At 39.9% G+C, this 25,025-nt stretch overlaps 1 protein-coding gene across 4 annotated transcripts; it reads left to right on the forward strand.

The window, feature by feature from the left end:
- The first annotated feature begins 3,386 nt into the window (after positions 1–3,386).
- NEK3 (NIMA related kinase 3) lies at positions 3,387–24,511 on the forward strand. 4 transcript variants are annotated; one of them, XM_082601974.1, is made up of 17 exons: positions 3,534–3,634; positions 4,008–4,091; positions 5,797–5,966; positions 7,449–7,542; positions 7,904–8,001; positions 9,211–9,294; positions 10,102–10,169; positions 10,262–10,348; positions 12,388–12,442; positions 14,752–14,952; positions 15,516–15,588; positions 17,558–17,604; positions 19,965–20,067; positions 20,935–21,051; positions 21,315–21,446; positions 23,101–23,227; positions 23,659–24,511. In XM_082601974.1, exons 3-17 carry the CDS (start codon positions 5,850–5,852, stop codon positions 23,738–23,740), a joined length of 1,485 nt encoding a protein of 494 aa, XP_082458100.1. In that variant the 5' UTR covers positions 3,534–3,634; positions 4,008–4,091; positions 5,797–5,849; the 3' UTR covers positions 23,741–24,511. The 4 variants fall into 4 exon arrangements, with proteins under 4 accessions (XP_082458101.1, XP_082458102.1, XP_082458099.1 ...); XM_082601975.1 differs by lacking the exons at positions 3,534–3,634; positions 4,008–4,091 and adding an exon at positions 3,387–3,411; XM_082601976.1 differs by lacking the exons at positions 3,534–3,634; positions 4,008–4,091 and adding an exon at positions 3,400–3,419.
- The last annotated feature ends 514 nt before the right edge of the window (positions 24,512–25,025 follow it).

Raw genomic sequence — 25,025 nt, forward strand, 5'->3', positions numbered from 1 at the left:
TGTATGAAAGCTCATCACGAGGAAAAAAAACATTTTTTTCTTTTATTTTGCATCTGTATGAGATGATGGATGTTCAGTAAACTTATTGTGGTCATTACTTACTTCAGAAGGTATGTAAGTCAAAACATGATGCTGTACACCTTAAACTTACACAGTGCTGTATGTCAATTATATCTCAATAAAACTGGAAGAAAAAAAAAAGACCATTACTTTTCCACCTTCTTTTGAGGTTCAGAGCATCCAACTAGATTGGTGGTTCTCAGTCAGGGGCTATTCTGTGCCAGTTCTCCCCACTCCACTCCCACCTCCCATCCTGGGACATTTTCAATATCTGGAGACAGTTTGTTACAACCGAGGGCAGGGGGTACTACGGGCATCTGGCGGGCAGAGGCCAGAGATAACCGCTAAACAACCTACAAGGCACAAGGCAAGCAGCCACACCCTCATCCCCATAACAAAGAATTATCCAGCCCAAACTGTCAACAGGGCTGAGGGGAGAAACCCTGAACTAGATTACCGGCTCCTGTCTCCCTGTTAATGCTATCTGACGACCTCACCTCTCATTCCAACGAACTGTGCCCCCCACTTCAGCAACTGATTCCTAGGCGGCAACATGGACTTTGGCTTGCAAAGAACTGCGGTCACCTCTGAAATCTTGAGACTACGGTCCTGTTTTCTTCACAACTCCTCTCACACCAGCTGTCTCCCTTGTTCCCTCCATGGTGGTTCTTTGACTTCATTCAGACCTCTAGCTCATCATCGAGACCGTCTAGGCCAGCACTAGAAATAGAAATATATTGGGCTTCCCTGGTGGCACAGTGGTTGGGAGTCCGCCTGCTGATGCAGGGGACACAGGTTCGTGCCCCGGTCCGGGAGGATCCCACATGCCGCGGAGCGGCTGGGCCTGTGAACCATGGCCGCTGACCCTGCGTGTCCGGAGCCTGTGCTCCACAATGGGAGAGGCCACAACAGTGAGAGGCCCGTGTACAGCAAAAAAAAAAAAAAAAGAAATAGAAATATATTGCAAGTTACATATGTAACTTAAAATATTCTAGTATTTTTAAAAAGTTAAAAGAAACAGGTACAATTCAAGTTCATAATGTTTTATTCAAAAACATGAATTCAGAATTCCCTGGCGATCCAGTGGTTAGGACTCTGCACTTTCACTGCTGAGGGTGCGGGTTTGATCCCTGGTTGGGGAACTAAGACCCTGCAAGCCGAACAGCGTGGCCAAAAAAATAAAAAATCAAGTCAGCGGTAATCAATACACAAAGGATTAATGGGATATTTTACTCTTTTTTTTGGTGTTTTACATTTTTCAAATAGATAAATGAATGCAATTAAATTTTGAGCATTAATCTTTCATCTAGTAATCTTGCCAAATTCATTCATTAACTCTAAAGTTTGTAGATTATTTTTCACAGATATAATCTTATTTGTGAACAATGACAATATTATTTCTTTCATTCTAATATTTATGCCTTTTATTTCTTTCTCTTGTCTTATTGACCTGTTAAAATCTCCAGTAGAATGCTGAGTAAAATGGGCTGGCAAGGATCCTTGCCTGTTCCCAGCAAGTGGGGAGGCTCTTCGGCCAGCCATCACCACCTGATTTTATTGAAATTCTGTGTGTATTTTACATTTACAGCACATTTCTGTTTGCACCAGCAGCCAGTTTTCATGTGCTCAGTAGCCACACGTGTCTAGTACCTACATAATGGATGGTGCCCTTCTAGACTTCACTTCCTTCACAGGGATATTCGGTCTAGACACCGAGGTGTGTCACGTCAATCATCCTTATATCAGCACCCTTAACTCCCTTGTCCTAGTGTACTTCTGTTATCTACATAATCCCAATTTTGGATTAATCCAAATTTCTTACTCCTAGAGATGACTACACAATTATGCATTAGAATCACCTCTGAGCTGCTTGATCACCTTTGCCCACATAAGCTTCTTCTGGTATTCTGAAAACAACAATCAAAACTTCACTACTCAGAATTTTACTGTATAGAACTAAATCTCGATAAAAAAAAACCTTTCCCTTCAAGATTTCCATATGCTATAGATGACTTAATTTTCTACTTCATAGAGAAAATTGAGGCTTTCAAGATTCCTTCTTCTTTAATATTATCTACATCCATCCACATCTTTATTTCCTCTTCTGGTCTCAGAAGCAAATCTGTCTGTTCCTCATCTAGTCCAAGGCTAATTCTCTTCCTGGGCTCTAAAAGCCATCCTTGCATCTCAGCTAGACCTTCCTGGAGAATTCCCTGGCGGTCCAGTGGTTAGGACTCCGCACTTTCACTGCAGAGGGCCCAGGTTCAAATGCTGGTCCGGGAAACTAAGATCCTGCAAGCCACAGCCAAAAAAATAAAAAAAATTAAAAAATAAAAACACATTATTTGGATCAACTAGACCTTCCTGGCCCCGCTCCTGCTAGCACTTTCAGCCTCTCTTTCCTTCCATTGGTTTATTATCCCTCAACATATAGCTACAATTTCCCCATTAATAAAATACCCTCATAAATAATCTTGTGCTTCCCTCCACCCATGGTTATCACCCTTTCTCCTTCTCTTCAAGGCTAAGTATCTTGAAAATATCCTGAACTCCTTGATTCTTCTGACCATCTCACCTCAGCTACTGCAATCTGGTTTCTCCCACATCACATCACTGATATACTTTCTTCAAGGTTACCCATGACCTTCTGTTGCTAAATCTGATAGGCTCTCTTCAGACCTTGTAATTGGGTCAGTTTTCAGACTGTTTACCACTGCAGTGTCTCTGATATTATTGCAGCGTAGTGGTTAAGGGTCAGACTCTGGAGCCACACTGCTTGGGTTCTAATTCTACTTCTACCACTTATTAGCTGTGGGACCTGAGGCAAAGAACTTAACCTCTCTGTGCCTCAGGGATAATAATTGTACCTACCTTTAGGGTTGTTTTGAAGATTAAATGAGTTAATAGCTAACACTTTAGTCCTATTCTATGCACTTTACATGCTAAGGTCACTTAAAAGAGTGCTTAGCCCCTCGTAACTTGTGTGTGTTATCTATAATAATGGATAGGTGTGGCCATCTTTGGGGGACCATTAATCTCCCCTCCACACTTGCCCAAGTTCACACAACTGGTAAGCTGAGTGCTGTGCCCATGAAACTTATCTACATGGGCTGTTCGCTTAAACTGGAGACAGAACTTACGTTCCGCGAAGGATACTTTCCCTCAATATTATTGGCACTGTTCTGGAGCGACGTGGAACAGCACTTTGAAAACGCGCCCTTCGTAGGCCCGGCTACCCCTAGAACAGCGCCTCCCGCTCGACCCGGGAAGCTTGCTTCGCCGGCAACCCGAGAGACGACCCGCCGGCCCGCCCCCCGGAAACGCGCCCGGCTCAGGAACTCCGGGAAGCCGGTGAGCCGGTGAGCCGTCCGGCCGGGCCGGCACCCTCCGCGGGAACGAGGGCGAGGGCGGGTGGGCTCTGGGCACTGGGCCGGCGGCGCCCACGCGGGGTGGGGGCGAGCGGGACCAGCGCTCCGGCGCTCGCGGACCCGGGCCTGGGGGTCGCGGGGGTAGCGCGGGCAGGGATGCGAGGCGGAGCGGCTTCTCCGGGAGTGAGGATCGGGTCTCCCCTGAGGTGCGCTCACCGCGCTCACCTTCTAAGCTGCATCCTACATTGACATTTGCACATCACTTTATTAGCCTTTGATCGGTATAGGCCTGCGAAGCGACGCTTTTGTCACATTCAGAGCATATACAGGTCTTTTAATGAGCTTAGGTGTGTAATGAGTAACAGGGGAAAACGTGGACGGAAAGGACCAAATGTGATTTTCAGCTGAGAAAAGTCAGTGGTTGTTCTTGCTTATCAGTTACTGTCCGCTCACAGAATAAATACCCGAAGTAAAAAAGAATAAAAATACGGGAAAACTAGGTCTTCTTGTCAAATCGTGTAATGCCAGGGGTCAGTTAGAATAGCGTCAAAGAACTTTTTTCTTTCACGTCATATCCAGAAAGACCTTACTGTCCTTGAAAAGAATTGTTTCTGAAAACGATGCATCTGATTTGGTTACATGGAGAAATTCTAGAGATTCCTGGTGAGTCTAGGTAAACAGGAATACAAATGGTCGCTAGAACTGTAGGTTTTGGTTTGTGATTTTTGCTTTACCCGCCATGCTCTCTGGACCTCATAAATCTTTGTGGTGTGATTTTTGTGAAAATAAAACACTACAAGTAAGTTTTGTGAAAATCAAGTAAACTCATTCCAGTGTTTTTTCTGTAATGAAAGAAAAAAGCATCACCTTTCTAAGGTTTAATAATAATAATAGCTGCCATTTATTCAGGGCCCCCTATGTACCAGGTAAAGTGTTAGGAACTTTATATTCATGCTTTCTGATGTATTAAGAGATCCAGCGAGCTACTTCATCCAGGAAATATAAAAGGGAGACTGAAGTTCAAGGACTCTGCTTAACATGTCTTCTTCCTCCCAGGCACCTCCAACTCAGCATGTCCCCAAAGGAGCACATGTCTCCCTTCCCCACGCCTTTCCCCACCCACCCCACTGTCACTGCCAGAAAAATCAAACCCAAAACACCAGGCACACAACCATCATGCCTTTCCTTTTTCTCAGGGAAAGGTATCAGTATTTGCCCAATTTACACCAGAAACCTGAGTCTACCTTGTTCCCTTCTCCCTACTTGTCCCCCATAAATCTGTAACCAAAAATCTTGCCAGTTCTTTCTACATGTTCCTTCCCGTTGTCTTCATCCCCCTCGCCACCCCCCTATTCCATTGTGTCATCATTTTCCTGCCTTTTCTGTGGTAGGAGTCCTGCTCCGGCCCTCCTCCCCTTTCCCCTGTCTGGTCCATTGCTCTGCAGCCAGCATGAGTAATTTTTCTAAGCTGTAAATTTGCTCTCTTGGTTAAAACCCTTCAGAGACAGCCTGTGAATTACCCCAGGATAAAATCCAGCAACCTGAACTTTGCTTACAGTGACCTTGAGACAAGGCCCAGTCTGACTTACTAGCCTTACAGTCCTCTTTCAAGTCCTTGACCTGAAACAATCTCTTTTGCTCTTAACTATGCGATTCCCTCTGCCTCCATCATGTCCCTCCTCTTTGCCTAGATATCTTCCATTTATCTTCAGGCTTCAGCCTAAATGTCACCTTCCTAACTCCCCAGGATACCTCTGCCGAGGGCCAGCATGACTCTCCCTGTAAGACTCGCCACCCTGCATTTGTTGAGGCCTGTGGTCCCATCTGCTTTGGAGTGTGCATGATGGCTAGGGCTGAATGTTGAGAGATTTGTTCAGGATTATAAAACCTGGCACGGATGCTCTGTGTCCACCTGTTGAATGAATAAAGGAATAAGTCATCCTATCATGGCGATTAGAGCTACTTTGAACTAATTCTGCCTTTTGAAAGTAAATTTAATTCTCAGTTGTTTTTGTGTGTGTGGGCGAATCTTTTTTTTTTTTAATTGGGGTATAGTTGCTTTGCAGTGTTGTGTTAGTTTCTGCTGTACAGCAAAGTGAATCAGCTACATGTATACATATATCCCCTCTTTTTTGGATTTTCTTCCCATTTAAGTCACCACAGAGCACTAAGTAGAGTTCCCTGTGCTATACAGCATGTTCTCATTAGTTATTTATTTTATACATAGTAGTGTATATATGACAATCCCAATCTCCCAATTCATCCCACCTCCCCCTTCCCCCCTTGGTGTCCATATGTTTGTTCTCTACGTCTGTGTCTCTGTTTCTGCGTTGCAGTAATTCTCAGTTGTTTCTGTTTTTGAATCTAGGTTGGGAGAGCCGGTGGTGACTGCGGGAGTGGAGCCCCTGTGCGGTGCCCAGCATGGACGGTTACACGGTCCTGAGAGTGATCGGGGAGGGCTCCTTTGGCAGAGCCCTTTTGGTTCAGCAGGAGAGCAGTAATCAGATGTTTGCCATGAAAGAAATAAGGCTTCCCAAGGTCCCTGCTCAAGCAATTAGCTCATGTTGAACGTGTACATGTAATTTGTATAGGAAAACAAGTTCTTGAAATTGAACATGGAATTGCTCCTTTGTGCAAAAGATTTAATGGATTTATTCATTAGCTTTACAAGGTCTTGATATATCTTACGTGGTTCTTAGGATATTGTCATTAACAAAAATAATCAAGGTTTGGGTGGTGATTGCTGTTTATCTGTGAATAATTTGTGATAATTTCCAATTTTGCATACTTAAGGGTGTAGGGAAGCTGCCCAAATGCAACTCGGGTGCCATATTATTGAAAAAAGGAACATCAACATACAGTGAAGAGCTGAGACCTAAAATGCTAACCTTTGGTATCAGAGAACCTATTCTGTGGATTAGTTTATAGGTTTTATTTCCCTGTAAGATGAGGAAAGTGCTGATTTATCTGTACAGTTGACCCTTGAACCACACAGGTTTGACTGCTGTGGGTCCACGTAGATTTTTTCAATAGTAAATACTACAGTGCCGTGTGATCTGAAGTTGGTTGAATCCGTGGATGCAGAACTGAGGAAATGGAGGGGTTCCTCCATACGTGGAGGGCCAGCTATGAGTTGTACTTGGAATTTCAACCGCGTGCAGTCAGTGCCTCCAACCTTGTTGAAGGTCAAACTGTATTTATCACCATGTAACATAGTTGTCGGGTGAAAGAAGCCATACCATGGAGGCTGCCTAATAATATTTTGATCAACTAAAAAAAATACATTTTAATAAAATTCTCAGAGTATTTTTTTTTCCCACTGCAACCTTGACCTCGTTTAGTGGGCATCAGAATCACCTGGAGAGCTTGTTAAAACAGATTGCTGAGCCTTACGCCTGAGTTTCTGGTTGTGTAGTTCCTGGTGAGCCTGTGAATTTGCATTTTTAACAAGTTCCCAGCTGGTGGTGGTGCTCCTGGTCTGAGCCCCCTTGGGCTAGTACATAATCAGTTGCAGTTTCTTAATTATAAGATAAGTCATTCAGGATTTTATCCTCATAGAGTAAGTTGGGGGATAAACAGTTTTGTAAACTTATTTTGCATATGGTCTTTGTCCATCCATGCTGCTGTAATACACGAGTATATATATTTTTCATCTGAACCAGTGGGCTGATAAAGTGATGCAGACAGTAAAAACATGAAAGCCCTGGTTTTTCTTTAAGGAGCTACTATTGTTGATGGCATACTGGCTCTGCAAGTCAGGTTATACTTAGGCTGATGTTAAGAGTAGTTTACATTCTATACTTGTAAAGATATAAGAGGTCAGCTTAAGCATGCATATAGCCATAGTTGAAAAATCTGCACATGTTTTCTCGTGGAGTTTGATAAACTCAAGTTGGGTCAAAGTACAGTGCTATGAAATTGTGTCTAGCATTGAAATATCATACAAATTACTATAACATCGTTTTACTCTCAGTTTTAGTATGAAGTATTACATTTATGCTTATTTAAATCTCCTTCTAGTCTTTCTCTGACACACAGAATTCTAGGAAGGAGGCTGTTCTGTTAGCCAAAATGAAACACCCCAATATTGTTGCCTTTAAGGAATCATTTGAAGGTAAATATGAATTTCCCCCACCCAATACATGCATTTCTGAATTTGATTCATGGCCACTGAGGCTTTGTTTTTGTTTTTGTTTTTTTAAATTTATTTGGCTGCATCGGGTCTTAGTTGTGGCCGGCAGGATCTTTGTTGCGGCATGCAGGATCTTTCATTACGACACGTGGGCTCTTCCTTATGGTGTGTGGGCTTCTCTCCAGTTGTGGCACACAGGCTTAGTTGCCCCGCGGCATGTGGGATCTTAGTTCCCCGACCAGGGATCAAACCCCCGTCCCCTGCATTGGAAGGAGGATTCTTAACCACTGGACCACCAGGGAAGTCCCTGGGGCTTTCTTAAAGAGTCTTACATTTGTTTTAGCTGAAGGACATCTGTATATTGTGATGGAGTATTGTGATGGAGGGGACCTGATGCAGAAGATTAAACATCAGAAAGGGAAGTTGTTTCCTGAAGATACGGTAAGAGACCGACTTACATAAGTTTCCCTCAAGGTTTGGAAGCAACTTTTCTCATAAAATTTGTATGTGTTAAAATAAAAGCATTGCTGTCTGTGCTTACCTGACACACTAGTTAGAAATGACTCATTTCTGTATCCATGATGCTGCTTAGTGAGATTGGCTGCCTGAGATGTTTTTAGGGAGTAAAGTAGATATAAGTTTATAAAATATCAAGGAATAACACTTCCATGTTTAGAAGAATTTCAAAATTATATTATTTATCATACTTTCTACTAGACATTTAAAATTTTTATTTTTTGTAGTGAAATATTAGAAGGCAGGTGGATTTCTTCTGTATTTCCAGATCATCTGAAGAATGAAGCCTGCATTTCTGTTTTTCAGGAGCACGTATTCTTAGTCTTTTTCCTTCTACAGTTTAGCATAGTCTCTTAAAATACTGCCTTTTTAATGGAAAGTTGTGTATTAAATATTATTGGAATGAGTTGACTAAGGAAAATACTTCAATAAACAGCTTTACTGGGGCTTAGTTTGATACATGGTATAACATGTTTTGAGAGTATATTAGTATAAATATTTTTCATCTAGAAGTTGTATTGTTAAGAATATGGGTTCCATTGTAGCATGTCAGCCTGGCTTCAAAGGATTGTTGGTAATATAATGAAATCTTTTAATGTTAACATATGAATATTCCGAAAAAGTGAATGAAAATCTGATGTAATGATTACACTATAAAATGTTATAGCATATTCATTTCTAAATGGCGAACTACTTTTATATGTATATTTAAGAAATATTTTTATTTGGTTAAATACAAGAAAAACATAGTGGGATTTTTATTAAAATAAATTGTTGGGAATTCCCTGGCAGTCTAGTGGTTCGGACTCCGCACTTTCACTGCCAAGGGCCTGGATTCAATCCCTGGGGGAACTAAGATCCCACAAGCCGTGTGGCATGGCCAAAAAAGTAAATAAATAAATTGCTATTTGGATCATACATAAGACGATGACACATATGGGATTGATTCACAGCTTTTCTGAGTTTCTCCAGGCAACACTGAATCTTAGTTGAACTATGTAATTTTCAGGAGTTCTGTACTTATATTATGTAAAACTCAGGTCAGCCAGGGCCTGAAGATGATTCTTTGGGATTTTGGGTTGCCATGAACCCATTATTGCATTCTTGCAGATTTGCATGCTTTTTTCCTTACAGATACTTAATTGGTTTACACAAATGTGCCTTGGAGTAAATCACATTCACAAGAAACGTGTGTTACACAGAGATATCAAGTCCAAGGTAAGTGGAAACATTTTGGTCCTAAAAAAAAAAATCGAAAACTATTTCATTCCATGTTTTTTCTGTGTTATTCTCTTTCCTTTTGGGGCATTTTTATCTAGTTTAGAAATATTTCTCAATGTAATATTGATATTTTTGCTAGCCAAATAAGGTACTACTTGAGAACAGGTCAGTAAATCTCTTTAGTAGTGTATGTTAATAGTTCCAGCTGTCTTAGTGACTGTTTCCTAAGACCACATGTTCTCAGATGGAAAATGGTTGAGACCAGGGCCTGCCACCTGGAGTTGCCGGGACACAGGTTCTCTGGTCAGTTGAGCAGGGTCTGCCGATACAATCTGAAGCTTGCCTGTTAGATTTCTAATCAGTCATCCTGAATTTCCAAGCAGGAAAGTGCAGCTGTCCAGAGGGTATCTTGTCTTTTTATGTTGCATTCGAGGACTCGGCTGTCAGCATTTCTACCCCTGATCTCCATCATCAGCAGGCTTTGAAAGACAGCTTCTGCTGGTGCTCTCTGCCTTATATTTGTTTGTTTCTTTATTTATTTTTTATACAGCAGGTTCTTATTCGTTATCTGTTTTATACATATTAGTGTATATATGTCAATCCCAATCTCCCAATTCATCCCACCACCACCCCCGCCCCACCACTTTCCCCCCTTGGTGTCCATACGTTTGTTCTCTACATCTGTGTCTCTGTTTCTGCCCTGCAAACCGGTTCATCTGTACCATTTTTCTAGGTTCCACATATATCTCTGCCTTATATTTGAATGAGGGTAGATGTAATCTGAGCTCTTCTTTTTCAATGCAGAATATCTTCCTCACCCAAAAGGGAAAAGTAAAGTTGGGTGATTTTGGATCTGCCCGTCTTCTCTCCAGGTACGTATGTCTCTTCTGTAGTAGTGACAGTATTCAAAACATCATCATTCAGAAACGCTCTGTAATCATTCTGTGCCTCTTTCTGGTTTTAGTCCCATGGCATTTGCTTGTACGTATGTGGGAACACCTTATTACGTGCCCCCAGAAATTTGGGAAAACATGCCTTATAACAATAAAAGGTAAGTGATGTATGTAGTTGGTGCAGGGCTGACAGTTTGGTACAGGCATTGTAGCCTACAGGTGAAGTTTGGTTTTTAAAAATGTATATCTGAAAGCAGTGTAGAATTTAAATTCCCAGGCCTCTGGATGAAAGTCATAATTTTCCCGCTGTTTGCATCAGAGCTGAGAGGAGCTACATGTAAATGCAGAAAGAAAGGCTAGTCATTTCTGGGGACAGTATGCATTATATTACTGCTTCTCAAACTTTGCCTCTCCCGACTTTAAAAATTCCAAAGTGCAGGTTGTAGCCACATCAGTTAAATCCAGTTGTCTGGGGGTGGGCAGCAGGCATCAGTAATTTTCCAGGATCACTAAGTGAGTCCCATGTGCGGCAAAATTTGGGAACCACTGGATTATGTCATTGAGTTGACATTTACAGGACTAGATAATAAGCACTTGACTAATAGGTTCATTGATTATCAGAAGATAGTATGAAGTCCTTATGATTTAAAGCATAATTTTTTTCTGAATATAAGTAATATGTGCCCATTGATGGAGTGGGTGGGCAGGGGAAGGATTGGAAATGTAGAGATATACAAGAAAGGAAATGGTGATCACCCACTTTACACAACTACTGATAACATTTTGGGTTTTTTCCCCCATCCATTCTCTTTTTCCCCTAAACTGCGTTTATATGCTCTATATACAATTTAGTATCCTGCTTTTTTCACTTTATATCATATTCACTTTATCCCATGTTAAAACTCTGCATAATTATTGTTAATGGTTGCATAATATTTTAATACATGGGTCTTCCAAAATTTATGTCACATTCCTCTGTTATTGGCCTTATGATATATTTCCAATTTTCAGTATCCTAAACAGTGCTGTGATTAATATGCCTTTTGTGCATAAATACGTCGTTGTTGTCTGTCACATTCTCGGCATGAATTCCTAGAAAGAGAAACACCCACAGGTTCTTGTTACCATCTGCCAAGTTGTTTTCTGAAAAGGGTATGATAATCCATAATAAATAGACTCCTTTAAGAGTAAAATTGACTGAATTGGAGACAAAACAGCTATGAAAGGACTTCCTGGGACAACTGGGGAAATCTGAGTTTAGACAAAGTATTAGATAATAGTATTGAATTAAGGTTAAATTTCTTGGATGTGATAATGGTGTTGTGTTCACGGGGGAGAGTGTCCTTGCTCTTAGGAGATCCATGTTGATGTGTTTAGGGATGAAGTGTTTGATGTCTGCAGCCTTTCCTTCAAGAGGTTCAGATCTAGAAGGAAGAGAGGAAAAGCAGGCAAACGTGGCAAATGCTAATGGCTAAGAAACCTAGGAAGGAGCATGTGGGCATTTACAACTTTCCTGTAGGTTTCAAACTTTAGAAAATTAAAAGTTGGGGGAAATAGTTGATAAAAAAGAAAAAAACAACCTTAGTTAAAATGAAAAGAATATCATGTAGAAAAAGTCTGGGGGATGACAACTAGGTGGTGAGAATTCTGGAGGAAAGTGGAGGTGCTTAGTTTGAAGAAGGGTGGGCGTATAGGGCAAACTATAGAACTCTTTGCTGAGCTCTGAAGAGCTCTTATGTGGAAGAGTAAGAATGCTGTCCCTTAGAGCCAGCCACTGGGGGCACAGAGAGCTGTCCATCAGGATGTGTGACCAAAGGCCAGGTGTTGTGCAGGCAGTCTGGGTGGAAGCTGCACTGGTTGACTTCTAAAGCCCTTCTTCCAACTATGATAATCTGAGTCCATGGATATTCCTCTTGCACCAAGTATTGATACTACTGAACTGATACCTGAACAACCCAGATTTGGAGGGGCAGGGGTTGGGGAGCAGTCAGTTTTATTGTGAACATTACTGTTAGTACGTATCTAAGTGTTAGACCAAAATTGCTATATATTTTATTTCAATAGCTAAGAAGTACCTGCAATGTCTGTTCTTATCAAAGGTAGAGTAATTTTTTATTTTTTGTATTACAACATATACATATTTTCATATGATTACTCATAACCCACTCATCATTACATTGCTTCTTTATGCTTCCAGTGACATCTGGTCCTTGGGATGCATTCTCTATGAACTCTGTACCCTTAAGCATCCAGTAAGTATGGTGTGCAAAATGGGAAAGGCAGCCTCTGGTTGTATCAGGCTAAGTCCTAAGTGATGTGCCAGATTTCAACTGGTGGTTTGCTTCCTTAGGATGAATTCATTATAAGATTTTCATGTTTCCAGTTGCTGTCATCTTTGCTTTGAGCTACTTTTGTAGTATATACTAATAGGAAATTTCCATGATTTAGTATTTATAGTTCTATATTTAGCTTGCCTCCCTCCTTCCTTCCCTCCCTCCCTCCCTTTCTATCTTTGTGAATTTGCATATTCTAGTTATTTTGTATAAGTAAAATTATACCATATTTTTCCTTTTGTGTCTGGCTTGTTTCACATAGCATAATATAATGTTTTCAAGGTTCATGCATGTTGTAGCATATGTCTGAATTTCATTCCTTTTTATGACTTAATAATATTCCATTCTATGTTTATACCACATTTTATTTATCCATTCATCTGTTGATGGACATTTGGGTTGTTTCCACCTTTTGGTTATTGTGAATAATGCTGCTGTGAACATGGGTGTACAAGTATCCATTAGAATCCCTGTTTTCAATTTCTGGGGTATACACATAGGAATGGAAATGCTGGGTCACATGGTAACTGCATGTTTGGCTTTTTGCAGAGCTGCCAAACTGTTTTCCAGAGTGGCTGCACCATGTTTATACTTACCTTGTTATCACTTAGATTTCACTTCTTCCAGTTTCTTCTCTAACTGAAATATCCTGAGAAAATAGACTTTGCTCTATATTATATATTTTTAAAAGATATTTTAAAAATAATTTAACATAAAAAGAGGTTAAATCACTTGCCCTGCTTGTTTAGCAGTTGTTTATTACACAGAATTAATAATTAGTGCTGATTCCTATTAAGTGTTAACTTTGCATAGAAAATTCTGTTCTTTGGGCACAGATTTGAACTTGGGTGGCTTCTCCCGTTGCAGAGCATGGGCTGTAGGCACGCGGGCTTCCGTAGTTGTGGCTTGTGGGCTCTAGAGCGCAGGCTCAGTAGTTGTGGCACACCGGCCTAGTTGCTCCGCGACATGTGGGATCTTCCAGGACCAGGGCTCGAACCCGTGTCCCCTGCATTGGCAGGTGGATTCTTAACCACTGCGCCACCAGGGAAGCCCCCGCAGTATGTTTATTATACAATGAAAACTTTAAATGTTATTCTGGTATGACATTTTATATCCCACTCTATTACTTGTCAAACGGTGATAACTACTTTGATGACATGAAAGGTAAAAAGGATTTTGCAGCAGAAGTTTAAAATAGGAAAAGTCTAAAGTGCATTTTGTCAGGGAGCAGGCCTGGGGATTTAAAATTTTTTTCTAATTTTTAAAATTTTATGTATTTATTTATTTTTGGCTGTGTTGGGTCTTCATTTCTGTGTGTGGGCTTTCTCTAGTTGCAGCGAGCGGGGGCGACTCTTCATCGCAGTGCGCGGGCCTCTCACTGTCACGGCCTCTCTTGTTGTGGAGCACAGGCTCCAGACGCGCAGGCTCGGTAGTTGTGGCTCACGGGCCTAGTTGCTCTGCGGCATGTGGGATCTTCCCAGACCAGGGCTCGAACCCGTGTCCCCTGCATTGGCAGGCAGATTCTCAGCCACTGCGCCACCAGGGAAGTCCAGACCTGGGGATTTTTGAGGAGGAGAGAAGCAAAGAAACGTTACACTTATTATAAGCTTTAATATCATCTGACTTTTTAAAAAGCCGTATGTATTTATTACTTTGATTTTTAAAATATATTAAAAATGTGTATCTGTGAAAATGTTGATTTGAGTAATGAAGTACCCAAAACGGGCACTGATGGTAAGACTTCCTCCAGATGGGAACATCTTTTACTATTTATGTTTACCTTTCTCCTGAACAACCGTAAGATTTTAGAATAGTACCGGTTGGGAGGTGGGGTGGGAGTTTGGGACTAGCAGATGCAAACTATTTGGATAAACAACAAGGTCCTACTGTATAGCACAGGGAACTATATTCAATATCCTGTGATTAAACCATAATGGAAAAGAATATGAAAAAGAATGTATATAGATGTACAACTGAATCACTTTGCTATACAGCAGAAATTAACAGTATAAATCAACTGTACTTCAATAAAATAATTTTTTTGAAAATACGAAGAAAAAAGTATGATCAGAAAAAAAAAAAGATTAGAGAAAAGCACCTTAAAAACACCTCTAGGAAGAAGAATTTCTAAAATTAAAATAATTCATATAAATTCAGTTCAGCTGGTATTTACTTATTTCTGTTCTCTTTCCTTGTATATGCTTTTACAGTTCAGTTTTGCTTTTTAGTTTCAGGCAAATAGTTGGAAAAGTCTTATCCTCAAAATTTGTCAGGGGTCCGTGAGTCCACTGCCGTCCCATTATTCCTATGAGCTTCAGCATCTGATCAAGCAGATGTTTAAAAAGAACCCCTCATATCGCCCTTCAGCTACAACTCTTCTCTCCAGAGGCTCTTTAGCTCGGCTCATCCAGAAGTGCTTACCCCCAGAGGTATGGTACATGTGAGATTGACTGTGAACAGTTTTCCCAGTGTTTGTTATCTTCTAAACACAATTACATGTTATATATGCCTGTAAAAATTCAAATAATGCAGACATATATAAAAAAAGTACCTTGTAAAAAAAAAAAAAAAGTAAAAAGTTGAAACGGGCTTTCCCTCCTCTTCTTCTTTCCACGATGCTATTCCCCAAATATAATCATGGATATTGTTTGCATTATCCTTCCAGATCTTTTTGGACGTATATAAATGTCTGTTTGTTTAAATTATGTGGATCTTTTATTTATTATTTATTTATTTATTTTTCTGGCTGTGCCTTGCGGCATGTGGGATCTTAGTTCCCTGCCCAGGGATCAAACCCTTGCGCCCTGCAGTGGAAGCACGGAGTCTTAACCACTGGACCACCAGGGAAGTCCCTACATGGATCTTTTAAATGGCATTTCTACTTTTCAACTTTATTACTGTGGGGAAGAATATTGATAATTAAATGATGTCATGGCAGTATCTAAAGAAAAGCATCTTTCACATCTTTAAATGCTCTGCTTTAAACTTTCAGATCATCACAGAATATGGTGAACAGGTATTAGAAGAAACCAAAAAATCTATACATAGTACACCAAGAAAAAAGGGTAAGAACTTTGAAAAGCTTATTTTTTGTGTTCTTTTAAAATACAGTATAACAGGGCTTCCCTGGTGGCGCAGTGGTTGGGAGTCCGCCTGCGGATGCGGGGGGCGCGGGTTTGTGCCCCGGTCTGGGAAGATCCCACATGCCGCGGAGCGGCTGGGCCCGTGAGCCATGGCCGCTGAGCCTGCGCGTCCGGAGCCTGTGCTCCGCAACGGGAGAGGCCACAACAGTGAGAGGCCCGCGTACCGCAAAAAAAAAAAAAAAAAAAAAATACAGTATAACAAAAAGGAAAAATACAATTTTCAGGTTATTAGAGATGATTTCCAGAGATACTCCTCAAATCAAAATTTGCTTCTTATTCCTTCAGGCATAATTCTATACCGAATCTTATACATTTAGTTTTCCAGGGATCAAAAAAAACCTAGTTTGGAGATTTTAGAGATGTAAAGATTGTTCTCTGTTTCATTTTTAGAACCATATTTACTCTAGTTTGTTATGGATCGGGTAGAAGGCTTCTGTGGTCTCACCTAGGAATCTAACCATGAAAATATAATATAGGAAATTGTATCCCTAAGGACCATCTTACAAACAAAATTTTTTAAATGGAGTCCTTTTAAAAGTTGGAACTGTCCACATAATAGGTGCACAAAATTTCCATACATCTGTAGTCAATCCTGAGCAAATTTCAAATGTAATTTATTGTCTCTTTGGAAGTTGTCATCTCAATTTTTTCAAAGCTCTTTTTGTTGCTTTTCATTTGTCATCAATGACACATCTTTCATCTGAAGAAATCCTACAATGACCAGGATAAGAGAGAAGAATTAAGACGTGTAGAAGGTCATCCACTGTAGGGAGATGTTGTAAAACCTCCATTATTTAGTGCCTGTTACCTTAGTGTTACATACTACAAAAGAAACATTCCTATTTTTTTTAATTTCTTTTTTATTGAAGTATAGTTGATTTACAATGTCATGTTAGTTTCAAAAGAAACATTTCTAAACTATACTGTTTTTTTTGAAGTTACATTTTAAATGTTACTTTTGTAAGAATGTAAACCCTTTTAGTGATATAAACCCTTCAGTCTTACAATTCAGCATTTTCTTCTGTTACTTAAGAGGTAGTTAATTACCTTTGCTTCAGCAGTTTTAGTGTTGATTTTATTTTACGTATTGTTTCGTAGCTTCTGTTCACATCCCAGGGTAGTGGGAAATTAGTTTTAAAACGCTGAGCAACGACAGCAAAAGCAGTCTGAGAACAGTTTCAAGACAGTGTAGTTTCAAGATAAGAAAGTGTAGCTTTACAATTTCTAAAAAAAAGAGGAGTAAGCCATATGGGGAGCACGTGTCTGGTGGTATCTCCATCTAGTCTGTAGCCAGTGAGACCAGAACAGTGAAAGCTGTGTGAGGGCAGGGACCGTGTCTCATTTGCTCACTGTTGTATCCTCAGTGCTGTCATCATAGATGCTCAGTAGCAATTGTTTAAAATGCTGAATGAATGAGGAACACGGACCCCAGGCTCTGGCAACGGAAAATAAGGCAGGAGCCGTCCTGCCTCCATGACTGCTGCTGGCCCCTCCTCAGGGCATAAGTAGCTGATTTCTTGAGAGGGATACCTATTCCACCTACTGTAATAGCTGTCAGGAAAGCAGACTGGGTAGCAAGCTTATGCTATAGGTGATAATGACCTTCCGAGTATACAGAGCGTCTTACCTCCTGGTGCATAAATGGGTTGGCATAAGTGAATAGAGATGTCTTAACTTGCAGATGTTAACATTCGAATAAAACAGCAGAAATAATCTCTTTAACAGCTGAGGTGTATTATTAGGCAATTAAAGCTTGATACCACTATATGGGCTAGTGCTTTGGTTCTTTGACTTTAAAAACTTCAATTGTCTTTGTTACTCAAGCTTTCTGCAAATCATATTAGAAGCCTTTATGTGTTTTCTCTCTACCTTCTCTTTTCTCTTTGAGCAGACCCCAGCAGAATCAGGATAGCTTTGGAAAATGAAGCAAGCACAGTGGTAAGTGCTTTAAAGTTAAATTTCTAAAACTGTCTACTGGGTACCTGGCATCATTAGGTGCTGGGATATATTTGGAAGACTGTTGCCTGGTCCCTGGGTTCAGGAGTTTTTCATCTTTGTGCTTGGGAAGTAACTGGAGGCTGTTCTTTGTACTGCCAGCCGAGCCACTTTAGATCCGCACTTATTTGTTTTTTCATTTCTAATTATTGATGACGAGTGGTTTCAATATAGATGTGAGCGAACTTAGCCCTGCTTATAGGCATGAAAGTCTTGTTTTAGCCTGGCTCTTGGTTGGTTTTGTGTGTGTGGTACTACATATATATATATATATATATATATAGCATACAGTTTATCACTTCAGCAATTTTTAAGCTGAATTGTAAGAATTTAATGTCATTAATTACATTCACAATACTTTTTCATCACCCCAAACAGAAACCCATTAAACAATAACTACCCATTCCTCCCCACCCTCCCTTCCACCTCAGACCCTGGTAACCTCTATTCTGCTTTCTGTCTCTATGAATTTGCCTATTCTAGATATTTCAAGTAAGTGGAATCACACAATATTTGTCCCTTTGTGTCTGGCTTCTTCTGCTTAGCTTAATATTTTCAAGGTTCATCCATCGTATAGCCTGTATCAGAATTTCCTTCCTTTTTATGGCTAAATAATATGTAGATCACTATTTTGATCTTGACATTTTTCTGTTCAGAAACTTTTAGTGCCTCCCCATTAAGCCCACGAATTGAGTGGACATTTTTCAGCCTGGCATTCAAGGTCCTGTTTGTCTCATTTGGCTCCAGGCAGCTGTGCCCTTTTACATGATAGCGGCAGTTAAGTCATAAATAGTAACAGCAAATCCACTTCCCAGTTTTGCCACACCCAACCCAGTAACTGGTGTCCTATTGATAATTTTTTTCTTTCTTCATCATTTTAATCAACCTTTTAACTCCCAAAAGAAAAGATGTAGTAACAACAAATGATTCTGTTTATGGAATGTACTAGTAATTAAACTTGTAAATTTTTTTTTTTTTTTTTTTTTTTTTTTTTTTTTTTCTTTTTGCGGTATGCGGGCCTCTCACTGCTGTGGCCTCTCCCGCCGCGGAGCACAGGCTCCGGACGCGCAGGCCCAGCGGCCATGGCTCACGGGCCCAGCCGCTCCGCGGCATATGGGATCCTCCCAGACCGGGGCACGAACCCGTATCCCCTGCATCGGCAGGCGGACTCCCAACCACTGCGCCACCAGGGAGGCCCAAACTTGTAAATTTTTTGAATGAACCTTAGGTTGTAAATAAATAACACCATTCCCCATTATGTTACTACAAATGGAATCTATTCTGCCCCTGTACTTTTTCTTTGCATAGTAATATCTGTTAGTAATATCTGTTTATTTCCAGCTTTATTGAGGCCTAATTTATATGCAGTAAAATTTACTCATTTTTAGCATGCAGTTTGATGAATTTTGGTAATTTTATACAGTCATATAACCAGCACCACAGTCAAGACATAGAAATCCCATCCCCCCAGTTGTAAATGCATTTAATGCACCTAACCTACCAAACATCCTAGCTTAGCCCAGCCCACCTTACATGTGCTCAGAACATTTCCATTAGCCTCCAGTTGGGCAAAATCATCTAACACAGAGCTTATTTTATAATAAAGTGTTGAATATCTCATATAGTGTATTCAATACTGAACTCAAAGTAAAAATCAGTGGTTGCCTGCGTACAGAAGAGTTGTAAGTGTATCGGCTGTTTACTCTTGTGATCATGTGGCTAAGTGGGAGCTTTGGCTCTCTGCCATTACACAGCATCACAAGAGGGTATCATACGGCATATCACTAGCCTGGGAAAAAGAGCAACATTCAAAATTTGAAATACAGTTTCTGCTGAATGTGTACCACTTTCACACCATCATTAAGTCGAAAAATCATAAGTCAAACCATCGTAATTCAAGGACCGTCTGTATGGTAACTTTATAAAATATTTCATTTTGATATTTCCAGCATGAAAAACCCAGAAATTTTTCATTGCTCATTTCCTCTATAAAGACCTCTCAAATATCTCTGTCATTTTTATATATCCTTTTCACATTTGCAATGACTGATATTAATGGCTATTAAGGTATATGACTAGTAATATACATATATTTATACATAGGTATGTGCATATATATGGTTTTTAATATACACATATATATGATTATATGACTTAATTTACATGGACGTATGGGGTTCTGTGGTTATTGATGTTTAATCCATCTATATTTAAAGTTAAAATAGCTGTCTTTGCCTACTTGTTTACCTTTTTTTGCAGCAATTCAAGCATTACTTAATCTTTATTTTTAATTTCTTTTAAAGCAAAGGGAAGAACCAGGTGGAAAGTGTAGCCACACTGACTTAGAAAGCATTAATAAAAATTTGGTTGAAAGTGCACTGAGGAGAGTAAACAGAGAAGAGATAGGTAAGTTATTCAAATTCTAATCATTGTATAAGTGGAGAACTGGGGAATATACAAGGAATACCAGTTTCCACCTTACTAGGTCATAGGCTTCATAAGCAAGTAGATAGGCAGATTTGTGTTTGCTTATCCAGTAGTGTTAAAAGAATATTTTATTTACCTATAAAAAAAGAGAAAATCGTGTTTATTAATAAGAGGCTTCAGAAAAAATAGTATTTGTTGTGCTCTCCACCATAAAAAGCCTGGCACACAGTGTCTACCTAAGTCCTCTTGGGCCTTTAATTCTTTTACATTGTGTAATATGTGAGTATATACATATCATTTTTTTAAAAAATAAATTTATTTATTTATTTTTGGCTATGTTCGGTCTTGGTTGCTGCACGTGGGCTTTCTCTAGTTGTGGCAAGCGGGGGCCACTCTTCATTGTGGTGCACGGGCTTCTCATTGTTGTGGCCTCTCCTGTTGCAGAGCACGGGCTCTAGGCACACGGGCTCAGTAGTTGTGGCTCGTGGGCTGTAGAGTGCAGGCTCAGTAGTTGTGGCGCACGGGCCTAGCTGCTCCGTGGCATGTGGGATCTTCCCAGACCAGGGCTCGAACCCGTGTCCCCTGCATTGACAGGTGGATTCCTAACCATGGAGCCACCGGGGAAGCCCCTATACATAGCATTTTAAAAAATTCACTTTAATGATTAGCTTTACCTTTTCATTTGGATTTCTTTTTCATTCCCTTTACTACTTAGACTTGAAAGAGCGTTGTTAGATCTGAGTTTGAAAGAGAAAATAAATACTTTTCTTTTAGAGAAATACTTGTGTGCATATAGATGAATAAATAAAAGAATAAGCTCAGCAGTTCTTCTTTACACTTTAAAAGCCAGTTCACCAGGTCCTCTCAGGCGACAGTGGGAGAAAAATGTATCCAGTACAGCTCTTACAGCTTTGGAAAATGCATCCTTACTCACCTCCAGTTTAATGGCAGAGGACGATAGAGGTTAGTAGATTGAATTCTATTATTTTATTATGGAGCATTGTCTGATAGTTGTTTAAGGAGCCAGAGTTTTTTCTTTTTTTTTTTTTAATGTCACTCTGTGAAGGATATTTGGTTATCACACATCAGAGCGCTGCTCATACAGGCAAGTGAAATAGATCTGGGTAGAGAGTTAAATATAATTAGCTTTGCTTGAAATATGATCTGAAGATATATGCTGAAAATCTTTGTTATTTGGGACTAATTTTTTATCTTTTCCTAACTAGGTGGTTCTGTAATAAAGTACAGTGAAAATACCCGTAAGCAGTGGCTCAAGGAGACTCCTGAGACCTTGTTGAACATTCTTAAGCACGCTGACCTCAGCTTGGCGTTTCAAACATACACAATATATAGACCAGGTGATTCATGTCTGTTACGTAACTGTGGAAACCCTTTGATTTTTTTGAAAAAATTGTGGTAAAATATACATAACCTAAAATTTACCATTTTAACCATTTTTAAGTGTACAGTTCAGGAGCATTAAGTACCTTCACATTGTGCAGTCATCACCACATTCCATCTTCCAAAATGGAAACTCTGTATCCATTAGATAATAACTCCCTGTTCCCTCCTCCCAGAAACCCTTTGATCTTAAAGTTATGAAATATTTAGTAGCATTGTAGTTTTAGGTTTTCTTGAATCTTTTCTAGCCAGTCTGAAGCCATAATTAAAATTTCCCCTAGAGCTTCATTCCTTCTGTTTGCCCATTTGTTTGCTTATTTTAATAATCATGTGATCACTTTGAAGTGTGGCCCGTTTTTACCGTGCAAATACGCCCCTGTTTAGGGACTCTGTAGCTCAGACTTTATCCTAGTAAACGCTGAGGAACTTCAAGATTTCTTTGGCTCTGTACTTGGATTCTGTTATATTGAATAGAACACACAAAAAAAGATGAACAATTAGGATTTGACTTTTTTTATCGTTTCTACAGACATTTTCACTAAAATTATACAACATAATTTTTTAAGATACTATCCTTAGGAATCGGGGCCAAAGGACTGAATTAAGGGTGTGTATGTGTGAGTGCACGTGTGTTTAATTTTGGTAATTCAATTACTAGAGCCGTCTTGCTTGGTTTAAGATCTAAGATAAATTATGCCAAGGAGAGCATGTCATGGTGTGGCAAGCCTTGACTGTATGTATTGTAGCAGATTTAGTGTATTTGTTGATTTGATCGGTATTTATTGAGTGCCTAACATGTACTAGGTTAATATTTTTTAAAAGAAGAATAAAACATAATTCTTTCCTTGGAAGAGTTGGTTATCTGGGAGACCAACACACAAGCAGAGCATTGTAGAGCTGTGTACCACGTGTCTGATAGAGCTGTGTGCAGACAGTTATGCATCCCTAGGAGAGGTGGGTGCATTGGGAGGCAGGTGTTAAGGAAGGTTAATGATTATGACTTTTGTGTTAGCAATTATAGATCCTGGATTTTGTTTCTGGTCCATTGATGAAGATGTTGTCATTTCAGGAAGGTCACTATTTAAAACATATATCATAGCTCTATTGTGAAAGGATTTTTATAAAGATTGAACCCACATTTTCATGTTAGGTTATCGTTTTGTAAGCAAAAATCTGAAAGTAATTACTACCTGGAAAAAAATTTAACAGCATGCATTTGGTCTTAATTCCCTAATTTTATTCCCCTCCATTGGGAAAACTTAGGGGGAGGGGAGAGCTCAAAGGAGAAAAAATTAACTGTTATCCAGCTGTCCAAAGACAACTTTTAATGCTTTAATATGGGTTCGTATATTTGAGGGTTTTAATTATAATTTTCTGAGTTCTGGTTTTGAAGAAAGTGCTGTTTAAAAATTTAATACCCCTACTGGTGCTTACTGGGCCTGTTTTATGCCAGAATCATGCTGAGTAATGCAGGGAGACACTACAGAAAGATACAGAGCATGGCACTGCCCTCAGTTAGCCCACAAGCCTTTGGAGGAATTTAGTGCAACATGAGCGAAATAAGTAAAAACTGCTTAACTTGGCATAATTTCTGTTAATATTCCTCTGAAGGTGCAGAAAGGTTCTTGAAAGGCCCCCTGTGTGAGGAAACAGACGCATCAGATGATGTTGATGGAAGTCCTGATTCTGTCATTTTGGATCCAGAGAGACTTGAACCTGGATCGGATGAGGAGGATACGTAAGTGATGTACCCAGATAGCGTGTGCGTGCATGTCATTTAAATTGTACTTTAATCATTTCTGGTTTAGCAGGAGCTGGTTATATTACTTTACATCATTAATGAATACTTATATCTTGATCTTTTGTCTGGCATGGGTAATGTGTTATGGTATTATCACAGAATTCCTGACTGAGCCATGTGTTTATAATCATTTAGCTTGGACTTATTTTTTAATATACCAGATTTTTATATTGAAAAAGTTGTAGAAACAGTGAAAGAAGTGATCCTTTGGAAGGCTAACCACTTTTTTTCCTCTGTTCAGTTGCCTTATGGAGCTTAGTTTTCAAAAATGTCGGTATTGTTACAGTGGTGTACGGCTTTGAACCCATCGGCAAATATTAACTGTGCTCCTTAAATGGAGGCTTAATATCCAGATTGTTTTTTCACAGGGACTTTGAGGAAGATGACGACTCTGACTGGGTATCAGAACTGAAACAGCGAGCTGGCTGGCAAGGAGTGTCTGATGGATAACACCCAAGGAAATGTTCCTTAGTCACACTGAGGAGATGTTTAACATGAGGACTTGATATTTGGATAATACTTAACTCACGGGATGTGTATTTTCCTTTAGAAACAGAGTGAAGAGAGGGAAACCGAATATTTAAAATTATTCCTGGTTAGTATGATAAGGTATAAAAAATCTAGAACTCTTATGAGTTTTTGAATTCAGAGGAGAAAGCATAGCCGAATGGGTATGAGGTTTGGGCTTTGCGGTCAGAACAGAAATTGAATGCTACCACCTACTGCTTGTGTGACTGTGAGAAATTACTTAACCTCTTTGAGCCCGAATTTCCTCAACTACAAAATGAGGATAACAATGCCTACCTCATAGGGATGCTGACCTTAGACCATCACGGCAGCCCTTAATGTTATTATTTGCATTGTTATGATTTATGCTTATTACTATGTAGCTCTTCTTATGTCTCCTAAAGGTTTGAGGATCTAAATATATTTAATTATAACATAATAATGTGTGTGATTTTTCAGTAAGGCCTATTTCTGGGTAGTGATCAATCATCTTCAGTGATCACCAACTACCAGCTGTCCTTAAATACAGCCCCTCGAGTCTGTCATACAGAGTGAAGTAAGTCAGAAAGAGAAAGACAAATACCGTACGCTAACACATATATATGGAATTTAAGAAAAAAAAATGTGATGAAGAACCTAGGGGTAAGACGGGAATAAAGACACAGACCTACTAGAGAATGGACTTGAGGATATGGGGAGGGAGAAGGGTAAGCTGTGACAAGCGAAAGAGAGGCATGGACATATATACACTACCAAACGTAAGGTAGATAGCTGGTGGGAAGCAGCCGCAGAGCACAGGGAGATCAGCTCGGTACTTTGTGACCACCTAGAGGGGTGGGATAGGGAGGGTGGGAGGGAGGGAGACACAAGAGGGAAGGGATATGGGAACATATGTATATGTATAACTGATTCACTTTGTTATAAAGCAGAAACTAACACACCATTGTAAAGCAATTATACTCCAATAAAGATGTAAAAAAAAAAAAAAAATCCCCTCACAGGATGCACAAAAGAGCCCAGGTCGGAGGATCAGCCATGGGAGGAGTGGGGTGGGCTACGGAACTGGTCAGAAGTTGGTGGTCCTGTATATGAGAAAGGAATGGGGCGAAAGGTGAGAAGTCCATACAGCAAGTAGCAGAAACCAGTGTTGTGGACCTAATGGCGGGCAGGACCCCAACACATCTGGGTCACCATGACACACATGTGCCGAGGCCTGTCATTTCATGCT

The sequence above is a fragment of the Mesoplodon mirus genome (genome assembly GCF_964341445.2).
Source record: "Mesoplodon mirus genome assembly, chromosome: 17".
Taxonomy (NCBI): domain Eukaryota; kingdom Metazoa; phylum Chordata; class Mammalia; order Artiodactyla; family Ziphiidae; genus Mesoplodon; species Mesoplodon mirus.

Excerpts from the sequence above, each read along its gene's own strand:
- NEK3 (XM_082601975.1), top strand. The coding sequence starts at position 5,850 with ATGGACGGTTACACGGTCCTGAGAGTGATCGGGGAGGGCTCCTTTGGC. Across the intron at positions 10,170-10,261 it reads TCTGCCCGTCTTCTCTCCAG|TCCCATGGCATTTGCTTGTA; the intron begins GTACGTATGTCT and ends TTCTGGTTTTAG. Across the intron at positions 20,068-20,934 it reads AGTAAACAGAGAAGAGATAG|CCAGTTCACCAGGTCCTCTC; the intron begins GTAAGTTATTCA and ends ACACTTTAAAAG.